General features: G+C 49.7%; 1 protein-coding gene across 2 annotated transcripts in view; it reads left to right on the forward strand.

The window, feature by feature from the left end:
• The first annotated feature begins 9,469 nt into the window (after positions 1–9,469).
• The window catches only part of NTNG2 (netrin G2), a 46,402-nt gene continuing 33,844 nt past the window's right edge, over positions 9,470–22,027 (forward strand). Inside the window, exons 1-2 of one of the 2 annotated variants that reach the window (XM_066332797.1) lie at positions 9,470–9,535; positions 12,055–13,133. In XM_066332797.1, coding sequence (XP_066188894.1) covers positions 12,921–13,133 — 213 coding nt within the window. In that variant the 5' untranslated portion in view covers positions 9,470–9,535; positions 12,055–12,920. Of the gene's footprint in view, positions 9,536–12,030; positions 13,134–22,027 lie in introns of those variants that run through there. The other variant, XM_066332796.1, reaches the window with a different exon arrangement.

Below are 22,027 nucleotides of genomic sequence, written 5' to 3' on the forward strand. Positions count from 1 at the left end.
TCCGGGGTCTTTATTCTTTGCCAGGCCCTGAACTATTGCATCCACTGCTGGAGGGGCTCCTCTCCCAGTAAACGGCCAGGTTTGGAGGAAAGAGGAGAAAAAACCATTATGAGAATTCAGCAACTTCTTTTTTTTTTTTTTAAAGCTATCACTTAGCAGTAATGTGTTCATTAATTGGCAGCCAGACCACTGCCTGGCTTCATTTAAAACCTGATGGTTTCCTTTCATTGTGGTAGCAAAGGTTTCATCCTGCATCTTCCCTATATGCCAACATCATTCTTTTCCATGTGCCTGATTAAGGATGCACACCTATCAGAGAGAAGGAGAGTTCCTGCACTGCGATAAAACAAAACTGTTTTTAAAAGAGTCTTTTAAAACATATTTAAAAATAGGAACATGTTACTCTAAATTAAACACTCCAATCAATGTGATCGATAGATTAACGGGTTTCAGTACCTGTCTCCTCAGACAGCCCTCATACACCCATCACTGTAATTTATAATTCAGTGTTCAACTCAAATTAGTAAAATTTAAACTGAAACAACAACGGACTGACAAGTAAACAAGACTTCCCAATTTAAATGTAAAATGTTTACCCAATATGCAGAATCAAGCTCTCAGCTCTCCCAATATCACTGCCACACAAAATAAACACAGAGCCACAGGGAAAAAGAGGAAAAGGCATCTTGAGAGGTCACCTAGTCCATCTCCTTCCCCCAGGGTAGGATCAACCCTGCCTAAATCGATCTTGACAAGAGAGTTTCTCTAACCTGTTCATCCCTGGAGGTTTTAAGGGAAACTCCACCAGCTCCTCAGATGGTCTATTCTGGGTGTCAGCTATTCTTATAGATGGAACATTTCCCCCAAAGTCTAACCCAAATTACTTTTACTGCAGTCTAATCCCACTAATTCTGTCTGTGAGCAACAGTTCATTACTTTTGTAGCATCTTTTTATATTTGGGGAGATTATTACTGCATCTTCATCAGCCTTAGGCAACGGACTACAGTTCTTTCCCTCTTGGGAGGCTTATTTTCTCAACTGTTCTTTTCATTTTCTGTATTTCTCTGAAAGTCTGATGACAAAACTGCTCCTCCCCAGCACTTAGCAGAGATGGGAGCAATGTACCAATGCACCACACCACGCTCTCTTTTTGTACAGCAGTGTCAGCTTTGCTTTGCTCACAACCAGGGCATCATAGTTGGCTTAGGGTCCATTTCTAGCCCATGGTATTGTCCCTTTCTCCTAGAAATGCTGCCTATGCAGCCATTTATGGACACACATTTCAATGGTTTTCATACATTCAGCTTTGCTCTCGTCCTTGTAGAATATCAATCTCTTCTTTCCAGCCTGTTTCATCAGTTTGTCAAGATTTTTGAATCTTTCTCTTGTTCTCTGAGAGCACTTACAGCCCCTCTCAGCTTGGTATTGTCAACAGCTGCAATATGTCTCCTCCATATTCCACTGCCCAAGTCACTAATGAAAGCATTGAGTAATGCCAGAGCTGCACAGACCCCTCCAGCACCGTATTCAAGCCATCCTTCCACTTGGACAGCAAACAGCAAACAGTTTTCTGTGTGTTTCCCAGCTGGTTTGGTACCTTACAGCATTTCTCCTCATCCATATGCCCCTACCTCGTTCCTGGAACACCCCGTGAGTCAGAGTCAAAAGCCTGACTGCAGTCAAGCTGCAGCTCCTCCCCTCTCAGAGACCTGCTGCCCTGCCACAGGGAAATTAGATTGGTTTGACATGATTTATCCTTGACAAAACCACAGCTGGTGGGGCTCCTGCATCCCTCATGCCAGTGCCATGCCTTGCCTTTGGATCTAATGAGCAAAATTCTGTCCCCTTTGAAGTAAGGGACAAAACTCTCACAATCCCGGGACATTACCATGTCCAGACCCCACCCAGCCCCCAGAAACAGTGGAAATGCCATCACATTTCCATTACTCATTTTGGCAAGCCAGGGTTTATTTCCACTGAGAGCTGCAGATGCAGAACATAATCAGGGATATCACAGCTGGATTTGAGCTTTGAACCCCCCGAGTACCATCAGGGGACTCACAGCCCCTCCCCAAAACTGCTGCTACCTCATTTCCTTGGGACAGTTCAAGAGAGGTGGGAGGAGGTACAATTTACACTCTGAAGGGAGCTGCAAGGAGGTATAAATTACTCAAGCACAAGCTACCTAAGATTCACTTAAAATTCACTCTGAATTTGGCACCAGAAATGTAGGAGATAATCAAGTTTTCCTTTTTGAGATCTTGTGTATTTAAAACCTGCTGTGTTTAATTTTTGCAGTCACAACAATGCTCATTCATAAATATTTCCTAATGTTTGATCCTATTAGTATGTACAGGACGGTGTTTGATTAATGGACTAGAACAATGCGATCAAATATATTTTGGGCTCCAGAATACCACTTTGTAATGCCTAATATTTGATGAGATATTACAGATAGGCTTGTCTTCTGACTAGAAGTGATTGCACTTGAATTCTGAGAAACCCAGATACAGATCTTGGATAAGATCTGAATTTCAAGCGAGTCCTAATTACGCAGCACACTGGACCAAAGCTCAAGGTCTGCACAGTTCCAGCAGTGGATTCTTCACAGCTCAGATGCAAATGTTGTTTCTTAGCCCTCTCTCTCAGGAATTCATAACATATTCATCAACTTGTAGTACCTAAGAGCCCTGTCCGACTGTATTTGGAAGACCTTAATTTGACTCCGGTAGGAGTTTAACAATATTAATAACTAATATTAAACTGGATTCCTAACGGGGATGCCGGGACAATACTCTTTGATCACTGCATTAATCTGGTGCAATTGTGTTTATATCAGCCTCGTTCATCCCATGTGAGCTCAGTGCCATCTTGGCATGAATATGAAATATGCAAATCTGGGGGATACACGTTAATAGTGGGTCCATCTGCTTGGATCTTTTATTAAAGGGAAGTGTGAATGCAGTTGCCATGCAATACACTCTTACACACAAAGACCACGAGTTACGAAAACAAGAGAAAACATCTCGTGCTTTGGCCTTATTGGTATTTCACATTCGTTGTTCCTGCGTCCGGTTTTCACTTTAATTTAGAAATTTTCCCCAAAACGAAATTTGAGGGAAAAAGCTCAACAGTTAGGAATGACTGTGCGTATACACGCACGCACATCTCTTCCTCTCTAGTGACAGACAGGATATTACTTTTCCACTGCATATGAAATTAATACCAGAAGCACAAGAAAAAACATGTAAATGCCATCTCTTAAAGCCTGATCTGGATCTCACTTCTACTGCTTAAGACATATATAACATCGAGGAAAACTAGTTGTTAGAGTGAAAAAGATGGTAATCCGGAGCTGGTTTGGGAGAGCTAAGCCCAAACATGAGCTCAGCCTTGGCCATGGAGTCACAGCCCAGTGCCTCCACGGGATATAGATGAACTGCTGTGTTCTGCTATCCCACTTTCTCTGTAATAAAGAACTCTCTCTCAACTCCATCCAAAAGGAAAAAGCTCCAATGGCTCGTTGTTCCCGTGCACTGCCGTGTCCTTAGCTTGTCTCCCTTGGGTGTGTGCTGTTCCATGCTAATGGTTTGTGGGGAGTGTGCTGTGATTTATTTAACAGCTGCCAGGTCAAGCCTCCGTGCCCCAGAAATGCAAGTGCTGAATTGCATGTGGAGGGGAGAAGGTGCCCTGATGACATAAAGTCAAAGTATCCACCTTGCTGAGCATTCCTAATCCAGGAACGGCCCTTCATCCACCACCCTGCAGAAATGGAGACCTCCTGGCACCACAGTTGGTTCTGAGCCTCACACTCATCCCAACAGGCTGGATTGAACAATCATTTTATTCAAGGACACTGGGATCTGATGTACAAAAGGGCCCATATTCTCCTCCTTGATTCAGAGATATTTGAGTAGGCAGCAGAGTAAGCAAGAGGAGTTTTTTCCATATCTTCAATATGCAAATAGATGAGTGAGCTCAGCTCTCTATTCATTGCTTCCAACATACATGACACAGATGCTGCTGCTCCCATTGTCACGCTAAAACTGGGGGCTTGATGACAAGAAATTCACTGAGCTTCCATCTGCACAGAGCTGAGATGGTGGTTGGGTGGGGAAAGTCACTGCATTGGATTATGTCAGCTCTACTGTCTGCATCCACGATTTATTAGCTGTGCTCGGGATCTGAGAAGCCAGTTGGAATCACAGTTATTCCTGCATCATCAGCTCTTAGTGCCACCTAGGGTGGGCCTCATTTGTCACCACCCAGGACTGGCACCTTTCTCTCTAGTAGGGGCACAGGACTGTGATCTGGGAGCCAACAAAACTCCTGAAGGGAGTGTTCAACCAGCACGTGACCCAAGAAAAAAGTTAAGTGTTGAGATTTATTACACATGTATTTCTTAATAGCATCTTAGCATAACTGGGTCAATTATCTGGGAGTCGGCACGTGTGTGCCTGGGAGGGGAACATGTGCACGGGTCTGCTGGTTCTGTGCTGCTGAACACATCACCTGCTAGGGAGAGAACCAATGTGTTTATCCCAGTGCTGAGGAAAGAAGAGGAAAAGAACACGTCAGCCTTCCACAGCGAGCTGATTATGAATTTCCCACATCAAATTGTCAGCATTTATTCAATTACTTCACTCATTACGAGTGAGTTCTTCAGCCACTAACCTGAAACCCCGCCCTGCTGCTGTCAGCTCCTTTAGAAGAGACACGTTCCTTGCTCAGGTTAAAAAGCTTTTGTGGAAGGCAGCTCCTCCCCAGGACAGGGCTCGGGGCTGCTGGGGGAACACAGCCCTGGCCTGGGAAGGGAGCTCCTCTCCCTCTGCTGCCCTCCTGGAGCACGGGAATCCACCCAAGGGACTGAGGTGAGTCCTCCATGGGGTAGCAGGAGTTGTTTTTAAAGCCAGACGCTCTCTGAGGCAGGAATTAGAGGAATTCACAGGGCTCAGCCAAGGATACAGAGGAGATCCCCGGAGCCAAAACTGTATATTCTCCAAACACTTCCACTTTAATAGTAAGTTAAAAGGAAAGTTCCCCTTCTGAGGGGTTGTTAATTATAGATCCCTCCTTTAAACAGTCCTCCTGTTTTTATCCATGCTTACACCCCCACAGCTGGTAAAGATGAGGAAAGCTCTACCTTCCCCAAAAAAATCAAATACATCCGAAATGCTTCCTGAGCTGATTCACTTGGCTGGGCTCCTATTTGATATATGAAACAAAAGACAAGGCAGCAGAAAGCAACATATTTTCCCTGTGTCAAGGTGAAGCACTTCCCATCACCCAGCCCATCTCTGCTGGGGTTAATGCGCATCAATAATATTTAAATGATCAAAGTTTTTTCCAGCAGAGAGACAGTGACGGGTTTTTTTTTCTGACTTGTCATGCTTGTTTTCCTTAAAGAGGCAATGACCTGCTGTAGTCAAGGCTTGCAGTTTGGCACGCAGGAGCGTTTTGAGAAGCGTTATCTCCCGAACAGAACAGCAGCCTCATGTTTCCCTGCACAACAACCTTTCTTAGCCTAAAATGCTTTGCATCCCATTTCCTTGATCTGGCTAAGTGCTTGCATGCTGAAAATCCCACCCTCCCTCCAGCTGTCCTTCTGGCAGGAAAGAGACAGCATCTTCTCTCTGGAGAGTACAGTCACTGCTCCTTTGGTTATCTAATCAGGGAGGGCAAAATTCACTCAGGGCCCTGTGAAAACCGCCTGAGCTGCAGAAAATGCATCCCGAGGTCTTGTGCGGGAGGGTGGGAGGAGGCAGCCGGGGAAGCCTCCCCTCCCAGAGCAGATGCTCTCTGCCATTTCCCCAGTAGCTTTCACAAAGGAAGAAAAATGTGGAGTACTCCAGGGACTGAAGCATTCGGCTCTTCCCTCTCCTGCTCCCCGGGTCTGTGTGTGCCTCGGAGCAGGGCAGGGTCTGCCCCGAGGCCAGAGCAGCCTGGGCAGGAGGGCAAGGAAATAAATGTCCCCCACCCACCCTCCCGCTGCCAGAGCTGGCTGGTGCTCAGTTTCTCAGGGTTTGTGTGGGTTTTCCAGCATTTCTCATAACTACAAAATATTAGGCTTCTCTCCCTTCTAAAACTCTGTGGTTTTGTCTTTGCATCAAGCGCGAGGAACTGGGAAGCACAAACCTTCCCATCCTGATCAAGCTGGGAGCGTCCTTCACATTCAGCTTGCTGAGAACAAAAGGGCAGCACAAGGGTGGTGAGATGAGACAAATCCCCCCTGGAAGGGTGAGGTTCAAGCAGCCTTCACCTCCATCGTCTGTAACATTCCAAACAAAAGCATCTTTAAGTCGCTTCCTCCTTTTCCTGGTAAACTTCTCCCCAGAGGTCCTGGTGGGCTGGAGAAAACCACCACTGGAACAAGGTTTGGGTCTGTGCTTGGCAGATATCCCCCCTCACAAAGGGGTCTGCCACCCGCTCCTGGGCTCGGAGCACATTTCCAAGCCATGGTGTTCCCACCTAATAAAATGCTTACTCACTTGCAGGAGGCACTTTGACATCCTTGGCCTCACGCTGCTGGATAAGGAGCATAAAAAGAATGTATTGCTGTTATAGGGGATGCAGCAATATGTATCCTCAAATGAAATATCCTTTATAAGCCTGGTTATTATTCTGGCAGCGATCTCGGATCGCTCTCAGCAGGCTCAACTCAGCTGAGGTGTTAGCGAGCTCATCGCCAGGGCTAGCAGGGACTGCGAGGTGTCACGTTTACCTTCTGTTGTTTCAGAACATCCTCTGCCATCCCAAGTCGGGAAAACACTTCCCTCTTCTCCCGCGCATGTCAAAAGCTCCGTTTGCCATTTAGATTTAGGGAGCCAGATACAGCCCCGGTATAAACAGGTGCGAGCCCGCATATGTCAATAGAATTACACCTGATTTTAATGGGCTTACATTTGGCCCTTGGGCCCTGGGGATCCCTCTGGGAGCAGAGGCGGTATTAAATATTAAGGGCCTTATTCTCCACGCCTGCCTACGCTGGAGTAATTAAATCTGCATGCAGACCCATTGATTTTCAACCGCGTTCTCCTCCTCGTGTGAGGAGGCAGCGCTCGGCACGAGGGAGGGAGCTGAGATGTCCCCTCGAGGAAAAACACATCCATTTTTCCTCCCCACGGAAATTTCATCCAGAAGAAAACTTATACCCAACATTAAGTATTTGCAAAACGCGCAAAAAAGTATTTGCGAAAGGATGCAAATGGTCTAAAAGGAAACAATGACTCCAACTCTTCCCCGTCGCCTCCAGCCTGTGACAGCAGCGCTGCCGCTCCCGGGTGTGTGAGTGCCACAGACAATCCCTGTCCTTCCCGGCATCAGGACAGAGCTGCGAGGAGCTGGGTGATTTCCATCCTCCGAGCCTGCTCCTGGATCCCTCGAATCGTGGTGTAACCTTGGACAAGCCCCACAGCTGCTGCCGGCCTCCCCGGGGGGATCACACTCACTGCTTAATTCCGGGGCTTTGCCTGGAGCTAGCGCCTTTTACCTGTGTCTATACGACTATTGTTGCCGGCTTGTGATCTTTTGAGCTTGCAGGGCTGTGAAAAACGACTTTGGTTTTTCCTTAAATGCCACGGAGTTTAGAAGTGTGACGACTCACACTGTGCCGTTATTCTTTCCAATTGAAACCTAATGATGCGTGCATATCACTTAACTCTGATGTCAATAATCAGCACACCACTTGGTCTTTGCCGTGGCTATTAGAGGGAATGAAAATGAAATACCAACTCCTTTTTATCCTGTTACTGTACCATAATAACTAATAAAGAAGTAATAAGGGAGACGTGGGGAATTTCCAGGGGAGTCATTACTACAGAGCAGACCTAAAGGCACAAAGCGAAATCCAGGAATATTAGCCAGCCCTGGATTCCCAGCCAGTACTTCTCACTTAAGCTATACTGCTGTTGTAAAAGAAGTGTTTACAGAAGAAGTTATCGTGTGGAAAGTGTCGGACCGTGTCCTGGAGTGGAAACTGAGCCAGAATCAAAGACATCCTTGCAGGTAAAGACCACCCTGTGCATCAGCGTTGTGTTTAGGCTGGGCCACAGTCAAGACACAATGCCAGCATTTCATAAATCTCACTTATGCTCCAGAATATGGGAAACGTTTCCCAGAAGAGCTCTAAATCAGCTCTGTCTGGTTGCAGGATGAATCGTGTGTTTTCCAGGGACTCCTGTATGGGAGAGGCCACCCAGAGACCTCAGGGCAATGGGTCAAAGGAAACCATATAACAAAATACTGAGTGCGTGAGGTTCAAACCACGTCTAAGATGGACAATACATTTTCTGGCTTAGAAATTATTGAATTCTTGGTTAGGAAAGAGCAGTCATTTTTTGGTGGTTGTATACACACATAGGAGGCAGTGGTGATTCTTTGGTTTTCCTCCCCATAAATGAACTGTCGTTTATCCACGAGCTGTCATTTATCCATGTGTCAAAAACCTGTCGCTGCTCAGGAATTCTGTCTTCAGCAGCTGCCCGGTGCAGGGAAAACTTGGACCTTTACCTGCCACAGTTTTATCCACCTTGTCCACAGCTGGAGCCTCCTCTGCCCCTCAGCATGGACACAACAGAGCTGACCTAAGGAACCCCAGCTGCTTCTCCAGCCCCGTCCTGGAAGGTGCTGGCACACCTTACAGTCCAGCATTCCCCCACCTTTCCAAAGCGAAACCTGCTTCACTTAAATCTCACAACACATTCCCACCAGTACCAAGCATTTCCCAGCCATCTGATTTCCCCATCTCCGAGTTCCTGCTTTGTTTATCCTATTAATTCCAACCACCCCCTCTTCCCCCAACACACACGCACGCAGCCTCATTTACAGCATCTTCGCCAGCAGAAGCCTCCCCAAAATATTCAGGGCACACCAAGCGAGGACTTACACGTGTGGGGAAACCCTCGTGACTGGAGATTTTTTTTTTTCCCTCTCTCGAGCAAACATGAGCTCATGATTTTAATTTTTTTTTTAAGCTCTTAAAGGAAAAAAAAAAAATAAAAGAGACGCCCCGAGGAGCGGCATTCCCGGCTGCCGTTATCCAGCCGGGGGCAGCGGGACGGCGCTGATGCTGCACCGGGAGCCGCGGGGCCGCCGGGGCTGAAGGCTCCCGCTCGCATCCTCCTCTTCCTCGGGTGGTTTTCCGTCCCTCCTCCTCCTCCCCCCTCCCTGCATTTCCTCCTGCACCTTTAAGAAGCCCATTGCCGCCGGTGGGATGGTGTGTGCTAAAGCTGCACAGAGGAAGTTACGCAGCCGGGATCAGGCACGGAGATAAAAGCTCCGATTGTGATTGAAAGTGAGAGCAAAAGGGATTTCAGCCTCGGCATTAACTTGCGAGGGGAGCCGGGATTGCACAAAGCTCTCCCGGCCATCTGCCCTTGGGGGCCGGCGGCGCAGCGCCTGCCCGCCGCGCTGGGCTGGGCTGGGCTGGGCAGGGCAGGGCAGGGCTGGAGGGAGTGTTTTTGGTTTTGGGGGGGTTCCCCCGGCCCCGAAGTTGGCTGCTCCGCCGGGAGCCCCGCGCCGCAGAGCTCCCTGCCGGTAAGGACCCGCAGCGCCGGGGATGGGGAAAGCGGGGGGCGGCCGGGGGGGCGGGCAGCGCCGGCATCTGCCCCAGCCCCGAACGCTGCGCGTCCCCTCCGCGCCTCCCAAGTTGTTGCCACGCTCTCCTGGGGTGTCCCGCTCTCTTGTCCCCCACCCCGGCACATCCCCGTCTCCCCCGCTGCGGGATATCGGGGTTAATTTTCCCACTTCGGAGTTTGGGAAGCCGGCGAGGTTCCCCCAGCTCAGGGCGCCGGCTCCTCCCGCCCCACCGATTCCATCCCCAGCCCGTGCAGCCCCCCGAAATCCTTCAGCGGAAAAGAAACCGGGGAGGATGGGGAGGAGCGGGAGCGGCACCGGGTTTTGCCGGGAACCGCGAATCCATCAGGGAGAGCGGCGGGATGCGAGGGGGATTTCCAGGATTTCGGCCGGGAGCCGCGCAGCGTTTCCGCGGGGTTCGGGCTCCCCCCAACTTCGCTGTCCGGGCTCGGGGAAGGGATGGGCAGCGTGGGGAAGAGGAGAACAAGTCCCGCTCCACCAGCGCGGGGGGACAGCGGAGAGTTCACGGGGAGAGCAACACTTCTGAGAGAAAATTAAAAACTCTTTCATTGAGTTTACTTTCTGCTCTTAATCCGAGAGCAGCTCAGTTGTTGCTCAGCGTTGTCCCTTTATTTCAATAGGGTGTTAATCCAATAATAAGAAAAAAAAACCCGGAGCCAGCTAAGTCAAGACACAATCTAATTTTGTGTTTTTAATACTCCGGCTATCAGTCCCCAGTGAGTGCTGAGTACTCTTCAAAGAGAACAAAGAGCATTGATTCTATTTGTTCCCATGAACTGCAGTTTCTTAATAATATCAGGTGAAGATTTATTTTCTTAGAACCAAACCAAATCAAGCAGGGTGAAACCTTTAATTTGGGGAGCCTCTCTGCCCCGTTTGCAGTATGTTGGCTCATTCCAGAGCAACACTCCAACTATTTCTGCAAAGGGACTGGACTTGCTAAGTGAGTGTTGAGCCACAGACTTCACCCCAAACCCGCTTGCCTGGCTGATGGACTGAGAGTAAATGCATTTTTCCCAGCAAATTTTCATTTCCCTGGGAATCTGTGACATTTAGCCAGCATAACAAGACACTAATAGATATTATAGATCCTTTCTACCTGGGTTTTTCCCTGACAGCCATTCAAGTGCAAGATATAATTGTTGAGGCTGAGAAAATAGATCCATAAACTTAACAGCACTGGAGTCCTCATTAAAACTACCCTGCTTGTTTTCTACACAATACTGGAGTCTCTTACTCTCTGCTGTTATCAGGCACTTGGCAGTGACCAGTTTGATGTAATAATTAGGAACTGACTTGTTATCACTGAAAAGACAGCTCTGATGTAAGTAGGACTTACAAACACTGTGTCACAGTGGCTTATTATTTTTACTACATTTACTCATAATATAAAAATAGCAGCCAGTCTATTCTTTTCCTGGGAGTTTATTCAGGTCCAACGCAGCTATAACAGGCTCTTCGTTGAGAGCTGGCAATGAAACATGAGAGACAGCTTCTCTTTTCTGAACTCATTCATCTCAATCAACAATCTTTCAAGCAAAAAGGGGGGAAAGGGAGATGGTAGCAGTGTGGTGTGAAGCCCCCGAACACGGATCAATGCATCTGTTAACCTGGGGTTTCTGAGCTTTACTAACTGAGCTTCATGAGAAAGCAAATGCTAAGCATGCTGTTGAAGCAGATATGCCTCAATGCTGAAAGAAAAGTTGGAGAAAGAAATAGGAAGGGAATTATCCAAAGGTAAATTTCTGTTCTGGATATGTGCCTCCCACCTTCTGGGATGAGATCTCCCTCCTGAATCTAATACTGAGAGAGGGTTTGGCTTTTTCCCCCTCCCCGCTTCAGTTCTTTGTCATTTTGTTTTGTAATTACTTACAATTTTTATAGCTCTCCTGGAAAGACAACAAAATTGCAGAAATGTTGTTCTAACCTGAAATGAATACTGGGAAGGTCATTGCTCTTTGTATTAGGTGAACCTAAATGTTATTAGGACTTTAAATTGTTTTTTATTAAATGTTATTGTTCAGATAAATCATATGTGGGGATGCTGGACAATGTATCTGTCTCCCCAGCTGTCTTATTTATTTGCTTATCTTTTTAGGACTATCAATTTGTCTGTCTATCCCTACTCTGTCTACATATTTTCCATCTTCTAATGACCCATAGCTGCTTCTTGATATTATTTGAAGACCCATTAGAGGTCCTGTTGTCCAGCTGCTGTTGCAGAGCAGATACCTTAAATTGGGCAGCGCTCCTTCTCTTCTCCCAGACAGCAGAAAAGCCATAAGCATCTTACTATGGATTGCTTTTTATTAAAGTTGTATATCTCCCTGTTACAAAAACCTGTCTGGTGGCTTGGCAAGCCCAGCTGAGGGCTCTGCCTCCTGAGGGACTCCTGTTCTTCTTCTTGCTCCAACTGTCCCCCCTTGCTGCCACCTAATTTGTCTTCCAATTTCTTGCAGGTCCCTCCTGCCGATGAGCTCTGCCTTTGCCCTGACCATGAAAGAGAGAGGAGATCTCAGGTAGCCCCATGGCTTGCAGCTGAAGGCTTTGGGAACTTGGTGCTCCGTTGCCAAAAGGCAGAATTGGACAGGAATCCTCACCACCACAGGACACAGCAGGATAAGCCAGGGCCAGCCCTGCCCCAGTCACCCCAGTGACCACCCAGCACCTGCTGGGACCACCACGGATCTGGGCACACGCTGACACAAGCATCCTTTGGGAAAAGGGAATTTTAGCTCCAAGCAGTCTCTCTTGTCAGAGTTGTACTGATGACCAGATGCTCTCTTTATTTTACATGCTAATGTTCAAACACCCCAATAATTAAGGCAGACACTGTTTAAGGCACTTTCCACAGCGACGCGTTGGGAGCAGAAGGCTGAGGAAAACCTGATCCAGCACCATCTCACGGCCTCTCCAATTTACTCCTATCAAATTTCATCAGCAGCTCAGAATTTGATCTTTGTATTGATTGACTGGAGTCACCTCTAGATATTTTCATGCTGATTGGAAGACCTTTCGTACAATAAAAGGGGAAAAAATGAGGTTAAGGAAGACTTTTGACCACTGATCAGCAACTCTGGCCAAAACTTTCCCAATCAAGTGAATTGCAAAGTTGGCTTCTGTGCCCAGAGGAACTTTCCACATCCAGACCCAGCGTGCAGAGCGGGATCATCCCTGTTACTGTCTGGATCTCCTTCGACTGGAGCATCTTTAGATGAGGAGTTTCCATGCTGATCCCGAGAGCCACCCCTAGCCCAGTAGCTGCCTTCCTCGGGACTCTCGGCACTGCCCTCGCCCAGGGACCCCGCGCTTGGCCGCAGCTGCCATGCTCTACCTGGCTGCTCTCCTCGTGCACTGCGTGCCCCTGGCCATGGGACAGTATGACATTTGCAAGTCCTGGGTGACCACGGACGATGGCCCTTCATGGGAGTTTTATGCTTGCCAGCCCAAGGCCATGAGGATGAAGGATTACGTGACCGTGCGGGTGGACCCGGCAGGAATCACCTGTGGGGACCCTCCGGAGAGGTTCTGCACCCATGTAAGTGTTTCCCTCCTTATTTGCTGCCTTAGAACAAACTCTGCTGGTGGCTGGAGGCGGTGTCCAGCCCAGGAGCCACTGTCAGGACGTTGTGGGTCAGGGTGGCCACAGTAGCCATTGCCTGGAGCTCTCAGTCTGCAGAGCAGGGAGAAGGCACCCTGCCCACCCCGGTGCTGTGCCAGTCCTGCAGCAGGGATGGGGCTGCCGTGCCAAGCGGAGGGTGAGGAGGAGCCAGGGAGGGCTCAGCAAGGCCAGGGTGAGGTCTGGATTTTGGAGAAGCTCTGCCCCTGCAAGCACACAACCTGAGCTGCTCCTCTGCTTGCTGAAGTGTGGGGTGTGCTCTCCAGTCCCGTCCCAAAGGGCTGCTCCAGCACTGCTGGGATTTTATAGGATGTGGGTAGGTGGTCTCAGTTTGAAGGGCAGGGCACTGAGGTGGTTTGGCCCCTGCACAACCACAGCTCTGGCAGTTGGTCTGACAGCCACAAATTTCACTAAAGCCCCTGAAAATGTGCTTCTCCCTCTCTTCTAGCCTCCACATGAAAGGGCTTTGTGGACAGACATTTGCCCTTGTAGTTAAAATCTTTAACTTATTTTCTCTTAAATATTAATCATCGCATTTCATTCCGTGCACCACAAAGCTCAGCAGGAGCATTTGATTTATAATTCACAAGGCTTTACATTGTTAAAGAGTTCAGGGGTCAAAGCAAAGAGCAAAACAGTAATGCCCCCTCCCAAAGGTCCCCCAGGAGTGGTCCAGGCACACACTGAAGGGACAGACACCGAGCCAGCCCATGCTGGCAGGGTTTCCACTGGGCTGAGCACTGGACAAGAAGTGTCTTCTGAAAGAGCATATTATTCTTTTATTATAACGAGAAGGGGCGTTCTCCCTCTAAATCAATGCAGGGAGTCCCATTTTCTATTGCCAGTGCTACCCCATGCCTCAGTTTGCCAGGAAAATGCCCTGAGGAAAAACCACGGGGCCAAACAGACAGGGCATCTCTTGAAAATACAAGAGAAAAATACTCCTTCAACACCAAGGGATGCCAAACATTCATGACCATCAGAACATGCTGCCAGTGAGTTACCCAGTTCCCTCCAGCCTGAGGGCTCTCATTAGTACCAGTGAAGACATTTCCACTAATTCCAGATAAGTAGCAGCTTTTCCTTTTAAAAGATCGTTTGAAAAGAAAGATTAAGTCCAAGGCTGCAAATAAAACTGTTAACTATTGATAGGTCAGTCTGTATTTCTATTTATCTGACTGACTGCAGAAGGATTAAAAGGAGAACACCAGATTGCTTCCCACTACACTCACTGCAGCTCTTTCCAAACCCTTTCTGGTTAAGGATGCTCCAGACTTCAGCTCCACTGACCTCCAAGGAAGCAAAAGACACAAACTGCAATCAGCTCTCTGCATCTCTTGATTCAGTCAATACTGAGCTGAAATCTTTCTATTCTGGGCACCAGCAGTATTTCCTTGTAGCGTACGCCTGCCATGTGCTGTAACACTTGCAAACACCGTGTACAGCCGTGAATGAGAGCTACACAAATGCAAAACATGGATTTGCCTTCCTGTCCCTGCCTCACCCCAGCCTGGCCCAGCTCTCGCCTTCCAAAGCAGAAACCAGCACTCACAGCAATGTCCCTGAGCAATTCCCTGGTGAAAAACCAAGCTGAGAACAGGAATAATATATATGGCAAGGTACTTTTTAGATTTTTTTGGGATGGGTTTGTGAGATGTCACTGTATACATGGCCCTTTCTCCCCCATCTTACACCAGTGCTGTTCTCTCCAGAGGACTAAAGAGTTATAAAAATGAAGCAGTGGAAGAGCAGCCCTTGCTGAGGTGAGCAAGGAGCCCACCCAGCACCCAGGGCACAGAGTAGGAGGTGGCTGCAGGAGGGATCCAGGCTCCAACACAGCTTTAGGACCGGAGTGCTGTGGGCTGGGAGGCCATCAAGCTAAATTTTCACGGCCTCTGTCACCGAGAATGACATGTGGCCACTTACTGCTGAGCATCCCCTTCTGGTCAGTGGGAAGTGGAATCAGCAAGAACCGGCCCTTCCATCGCTGCTGCTGGGTGGTGACTTGACACCTATCGACGTGCAGGGAGAGGGAGCAGAGCCCGCAGAGGATGTGAGAGGAGTTTTGCTCCCCCTGCACTAAGGAAGTGCTGGACAAAAATCGATGTCTCTGCCCACGGATCGATGTTAGAGCCCCCGAGCCCCGGCCCTCGCTGCCGGAGGAGAGGGTGAGCAGCTCACACAGAGCCAGGGCAGCTCCTGGCTGCCAACCTGCTCAGGTGCCTTTTGGTGTCCCGTTATCCTTTCTCCTCAGGTTTTAATTATTTCCTTGTAACAGGTGGCTTCTCATAGGAGCCTGGCTTTCCAGCAGAGAAGTTCTTACGGTGACTGTATTGCTTTCTTAGGTGTCTTTCAAAACAGCAGGGGCACTGTCCGTGCAGTTAAACTCGCCTTACTCAGAATTAAGCGCAGCCCAGCGGGGCTCCTGCCCTGCTCAGACAGCTGCAATCAAAACTGAACACACACAAACACCCCTCCATGCTCAAGGCAGCCAGACAGGAATGAGCTGCACCATATTCCCCGTGCAGGGCAGGGCAGGGGCAGAGTCCTGGTGACAGTCAGGACCTTGTCAGACAGCGAGTGTGTCCTGCGAGGCTGCACAGCCCACTGCCAGCAGTGCTCACAAGACTTCTGCACCAGGAGGCTTCAAGAGATGGCAGGAGTTACTTGGAGGACCGTCCTTTGTGTTTTATAGCAATTCTGGTCACATCTGGCTGCTTCCTTCTGATTGGGAAGCGATTTGCTGCTTATTAAAGTCAAGGGTTTTGCTTTTTTCCACAGTTTCGGAACCTGTTCCTATTCATGTCAATGCTTTCCTGGCGGGGTCACCTGAAAAATGAATTGTACTTTGCCTCCTGGCAGGGCAGGGGGAGTGCTGAGAGCAGGAAGACAGATGGATAAGTAAATAAAAGCCTGAATGAAACTGAAAGTGGGACTGAAGACTAATAGGGAGCAGATCTTTTAAACCAAGGATGTCGAGGGAGAGGTGAGACTTCAAAGATCACAGGCACGGAGCAGCTGAACGTGGATTTCAAAGGAGAAGGGTTTTCAGGGCAGGCACAGCTGGGAAATGGCCAAGCTGCACATCCCCAAGGGGCAGAAGGGAGATGTGGTGTTCCTTCACCTTCCCACCCTCCTGGGCAGGAGGAGGAGGAGGGTGGCACAGCTGGAAGTGCTGCCAGGTGTTGAGATGCTCTGAGATGCTGAGGCACATCTTTGATACTGAGCAGGGACCTTTGGGAGTTTCACTTTCAAGCGTCAGCGTTTTGCACACAGGATAAAAATCCCTCAGGTTCTGTGGGGAATTCACACGTGGGGAGGCAGCAAACACCACAGCCCAGTCCCAGCTCCTGGCAGCTCGAGGGGTTTCCAAATCATCCCAGCACAAACAAGGAGAGGTGTCCATAGGAGTAATTATGGGATGGGTTTTGCTGCTCCTTGACATCCCAGTGAGAGCACAGGGATCCCACCTTGCTGCAGGAGTGGGAGCCTTTTTCCTCCCCCCAGAGGTGTCGAGACAGTATTTCTTGTTCTGACAACATTCTTTGATGCAGGGCCGAGCTCTCAGCCCATACTGATGGGTCAGGGGTATTTTTATTTGGCGTCAGCATTGTTTCATCAGCTAATAGAGCTTGTTGACTTTGGCACGGGTACATGAAAGGAAAAGGCTTTATTTATTCATTACACATGCAGCCAAATTGGATGTTTAGTTTAATTCTTAGCTAAACTTTTCTGAATGACATGTGGTTATAAAGCTTGTACTAAAGGACTGTTTCTCCTGTGGACTGGGCGCTAAAATTGGAAAAAGCAGACAAACCTTTGGGCAAAGAAACCCTTCCTCCCTGCATTTTTAACCTATCTCATACAACTCTACCCATGTATATCTTCATACACCTGTTTAGGTGCAAACAAGATTATGGGTTTAGGGATGATTAAAAGCCAAAAGATTTTTAAAAAGGGAAAAGCCAAAGTTTTTAAAGTGAGAAGGGAAAAAAATTGCTTCAGCAATGCTCTTCCAAAAGCACTTTTAAAGATGCAACATGTTCTGGTGGTTAAAGGATTGATTCATCACTTCTGGTACCCTGAGCAGAGACCCACAACCCTTTCCTGGCTCACCAGAGTTCTGCCTTGTTTTGAGTAGAACCAGGGGGAAAGCATGAGCTATTCTCAGCCTTTCGACTGCCCTAGGGTTCAAGGACCGTTGGGTCCTTTGGGCTAAGCAGAGCCTGTATACAAGTCCAATGGAAAATCCTTTCCAAGAAAAGCGGATATTCTCCCTCCTCCTTGAATAAATCAGCACTACCCACTGCTGCTTGCAAACCCATCCTTGGCCATACCTTGGCAGACCCATCCTTGGAACTCTCCTTTTGCCTTCATTGTGGAGCCCCTATGGCCCTGGGGACGATCATTTTCCCTTTATGCTAAAATTCAGCAGCACAAGAAATTCATTCTCTGCTGTCAGATCACCTGTGACACCCCTGGCATGGCTCAGGGATGGAAAGACTGGACTTTGTTTTCACAGCTGCAAAGTGCTAACAGCCCCTCTTCCTCCTCAAAGCCTCCAGCCTGTTAAATTAACACCTGGACAATGCTCCCCTTTCCTTTGAGGAAAGCCTGGAAAAGACAACTCGCTGCCATTTCCACGCAGAGGAACGTTTCCCAATCCACCCCTCGCACCAGCCGTGGAACTGCTTTTGAGTGTGGGAGAAAGAGCTGGAGCCTTTTGGTTCTGTTCCCACCCTTAATCACTCCTCAGCATCAGGGTTGCTGCAGAGGACACTGTTTGAAGTCAGGATCAGTGGCTCCTTGCCCTTGGGGCCAGACCCTTGGGTTGTACATTATTAGCTGCTCAGCAAATTACACCCCGCTCTTCTCCTGCCACTGAGGCTACTTCAGAGTGCAGCAGGATCTTGGTGTTTTAAAAGGAAAGGCTGCACAGAAAAATGAAAGAAAACAATTCAGCTTCAAATTAGAGAGTGCTGAGCAAACGGGATTTTCCCTCAACAGCCTGTAACAATTTCCTTAAATGCCCAGTTCGGGATTCATCTTGTTGTAAAGTGGGATGCTACTCCCCTAACAAGGATCATTTCCACTTGCTGATGGAAAAGACACAGTGATAAAAATGAAGCTGTCAAGTGCATTTAATTGGTACAGTGACCAGAAAGTTTTCCCCTACCTTGAAGGTATTCTGGAAGAGTTACTGCTTTTAAGAAAAGCTTTGCTCTTCAAAGGGAACAGTGTCCAGATGGAAAAAATTAATGAGAATGGACTGAAAACTTGTTGGGAAGTGTGGCCAGAGCTGGGAAAGCAGTTCTTACAACAGCTCTTATACTCACACAGCAGCTCCACGTACCACAGCTTTCCATAGGCAACTTTTGAAGCCAAAGGTATTCAGGGAAATCCTTCCTATTTATTTATTTAAAAATCTGCATTGTATTCATAGCATAGATAGGGTTTTCCAATAAACTTTAAATGGATTTCTCCCTACAGAAAATCCTGCCTGAGTGGGAAGGAGTGCTCTCCTACCACGCTCTGGTTTCCCCGAGTGAATGTCCAGTTCCAACCTTAGTTTCAGATCCCAAACCACCCTTTTACCATCAGCCTTTTGAAACGTGGAGCTCTGGCTGACCCAGTTACTCAGGCAGTTCGACACAAAGTGCAGGTTTCTGTGTTGGAAAACACCAAAGAGGTTTTTTCCTCCCCAAACCACACAGCACTGCTGGGTGGCCGTTCTGGAGATGTCTTTGGGGAGCAGCTACTGCCTGCAAAGCAGTTACTGCCTGGTAAGCAGCAATTTGGACTCACACCCTTCACCCCAGGCAGATGAGCCATCCCCTGCAGCCTCAGACATGTCCCATGAGGTTCCCCACTTGTCTCTCCTCTTACAGGCAGGGCCACCAGTGTGCCCAGAGGGGACAATTGCAGCCCTGACCCCGCTCCTGCCCTGCTCCACTGCCCTGCCCTGTGCTTGCTGCAGCATTTGGCACCAGTTCCTCTGCACATCTGCTCAGTGCTACCCACAGCCAGGCTTAGGGGAACCTCTGCCTTTTGGCTCTGGGGTGGATTTCTGCATTGGTCAGCCCCAGAGGAGGGGCCTGGCCGGGGCTGATGGCCCTGGAGCTCAGTGCTGCAGAGTCACCGGGCTGGGTCTCATCCCTGCTGGCTCCCATCCATGCAGGAGCCTCTCAGGAGCAGCCTTCCCTCTGCTCCCCTCCGTGGAGCAGGGTGCCAGCACTCCAGCCTCTGCCAAGATGCTGCACACCCCAGAGCTGTGGGGCTCTGCTGCCCCAGTGCTGAGCTCCAGGGGGATGTTGCCACCACCGTGTCCAGTCCTGCCTTGACACTTCCATGTCCCAAAGGGGGAATTAGCACAGATTCAACTGGTTTCTACTCCAGCCAAAGGGTTTGTAACTCCCCATCTGCTGGCTGAGTCAGCTGCTTCAGCTCTGTAGTGCTGCCAGCCAGGAGCTTTGGGGAGCCCTGTCTAAGGAGAAGATCACTCTCAGGGTCTCAGGGACAGCCAGGACATGTTTTGGTCTGACACAATCCAAACCCCTGACAGGCACCTGCTGAATTGTTCCCCTGAAACAGAGGCACAAAGCAGCCAAATGCTTTGCACACAACAGCAAAGGCAGAGTGCTTGATGCAGCAGCCAGACACAGGAGCCCTGAGCAGAGGCTGGTGTGGGTACAGGGGTATCCACTGCTGTGCCCCTTCCACAGAGGCTCTGGGGAACATCTGCACCTCCATTTGAGGAGCACAGCAGAGCCTCCACTCCCTCCCCTTTCCCACCCCCGGGCTCTGCGTCCTGCCCTCCCCCATTCAAACTATCAGGGCCTCTCTTACAGAATAAATTATTAATAGCGGCGTAGCGAGCCTCTCTGCAAAGGCTGCATGTATTGAGCTTACAAGGCGCACAAGCTTTTAGAGAGCAGGACACTTTTCCTACTTCCTAAGCATTTTCTTAGTCCTGAATCAATAATGCACTCGCAGCCCTGCACACAGGTCGCTGCTGCTGTGCTCCTGCTGCTAGGGGCTGCGGACACAAATACATCTCTGTAGCAAGATGCAAGAGCTTAATAATCTGGCAGGGAAGGGATGAGGCGGAATCCAGGCAGCTTAATTTGTAAACAAGCTTCAGGGAAGTGCCCTGGGAAGAGCAAAGCTTGCAAGTCCCCGGTACAGAAAGTCCGAGTTTGGAGACGAGCTAAAAAACCAGTCAATGGGATTAAACTGCCGCGTTTTTGAACGCGTGCCCGTGGCTGCCAGCTGAGGGGTGTCTGGTTTATCAGCCTCTCATCCCGCAGGCCCCACTGCCAAAGGGGAGGTAAAGGGGTGCAGCCCCGGCAGGGAGGTGGAGGTGAGCCCAGGGCAGGAGGGATGGGGTTAGAGCGGCTCACCGGGGGATTAGCACTTGACAAAGAAAGAGCTGCTCAAAAATGATTCCACGGGAGGCCGGGCTGCTGCGGGTGGTGTGTGTGTGTGTGTATCCCCAGCACAGATGAGATTATCTGCTTAGGAGTGGAATTTTCCGGGCGGCGTTAACCCTTGTGCCGCCCCCAAATCAGCCGCACACGCCTCTGGGGACAGGGCAGGGGATCCCAGGGCAGCCCCGGCCTTTGGAAATGGAAGCGCTGCTTCCAGGCCGCTCTGCAAACAGCAGCAATCCTTCGGGCCCTTCTTGGAGAGGTCACCCATGGACTGGGCTGGTTTCAGGTTGGAGGTTGAAATTCCTCGTGCAGCCAGATCTTCTGTCCCTGGCTCAGCCAGAGTGGGCGTGAGGGGATTTGTGTCGGTGCAGGAGCGGGGCCGGCTGCGCTGCGAGGGTGGACAGGTGACTTGGGTCAGCCCTTGTGCGTGACAAGCCGCATCTCCCTCTGCATCCCCCCTTCGTGGAGAGGATGCTTCCCGCCTGGATGTCACCCTTCTGCCGAGGTTGTGTCATTTACGGTGCAAAGACCACTTCAGACCCTTTCCATGAGGCGCTGCCAGACCACAGGGAGAGTTCCAGAGGCGGTGTAGGATGAGAGCAGAGATTTCCTCAAGCCTCACATCAAGGCTGGGTGAGGAAGCCACGACTTTGCCCTGCTGCAGGTGCCTGGGGGTTTCAGTGCTCAGAAAGATGGAACCCTCAATGCCTAGTGAAGCCCAGACCCGCTCCTGAAATCCTTCCCTGCCTCAATTTCCCCATCTGGAGCCAGGACACTGCCCTGCCACCAGCCCACCCTGTCTGGCACGGCGATGTCTCCCCAGGGCCGGTGGTGAGAAGGGCACAGTGCTGAGCCTGGATGAAATACGAACAAGATGCTTCTCGAATTCAGAGCAGGCTGGAGGGGGGAAGGGGAAGAGCAGCCACGAGTAGGGCTTGAATCTCTTTCTCTGGCGGAGAGACGGGCCCAAGGGAGCCCCAGAGCCTTGAACGAGCGGCGCTGCTCGGTGAATGAGGATCTGCTTCAGGCCAAAGGGAAGAGGCAAACCAGCACAATGTCTCGCTGAGGGTGTGTCGCCCGGGGCCGGCGGGTGGCTGCTGCTGACTCACGCTCCGCACACGGCACAGCCCGTCCCAGCGCCCCGGTGTCACCTTGTGCTCGGACAGCCTTGATCCGGCAGGAAGGGGAAGGAAGCAAGGAGCAATCAATCCCCCCCGCCAAACCACGGCCGGGGAGGAGATGGAGGGTGTGACATTCGGCTGAGCCAGAATTAGCAGCAGATCTGTGGAGGGACCCCATTTCCACCCTATTAATAATTCATTCCAGCTCTGCCTTTACCTGCTCATAAACAGCAAACAGCTTGTTAGCGAGGACGGTTTTCTC

Source organism: Sylvia atricapilla, chromosome 19 (assembly GCF_009819655.1).
Source record: "Sylvia atricapilla isolate bSylAtr1 chromosome 19, bSylAtr1.pri, whole genome shotgun sequence".
Classification (NCBI taxonomy): domain Eukaryota; kingdom Metazoa; phylum Chordata; class Aves; order Passeriformes; family Sylviidae; genus Sylvia; species Sylvia atricapilla.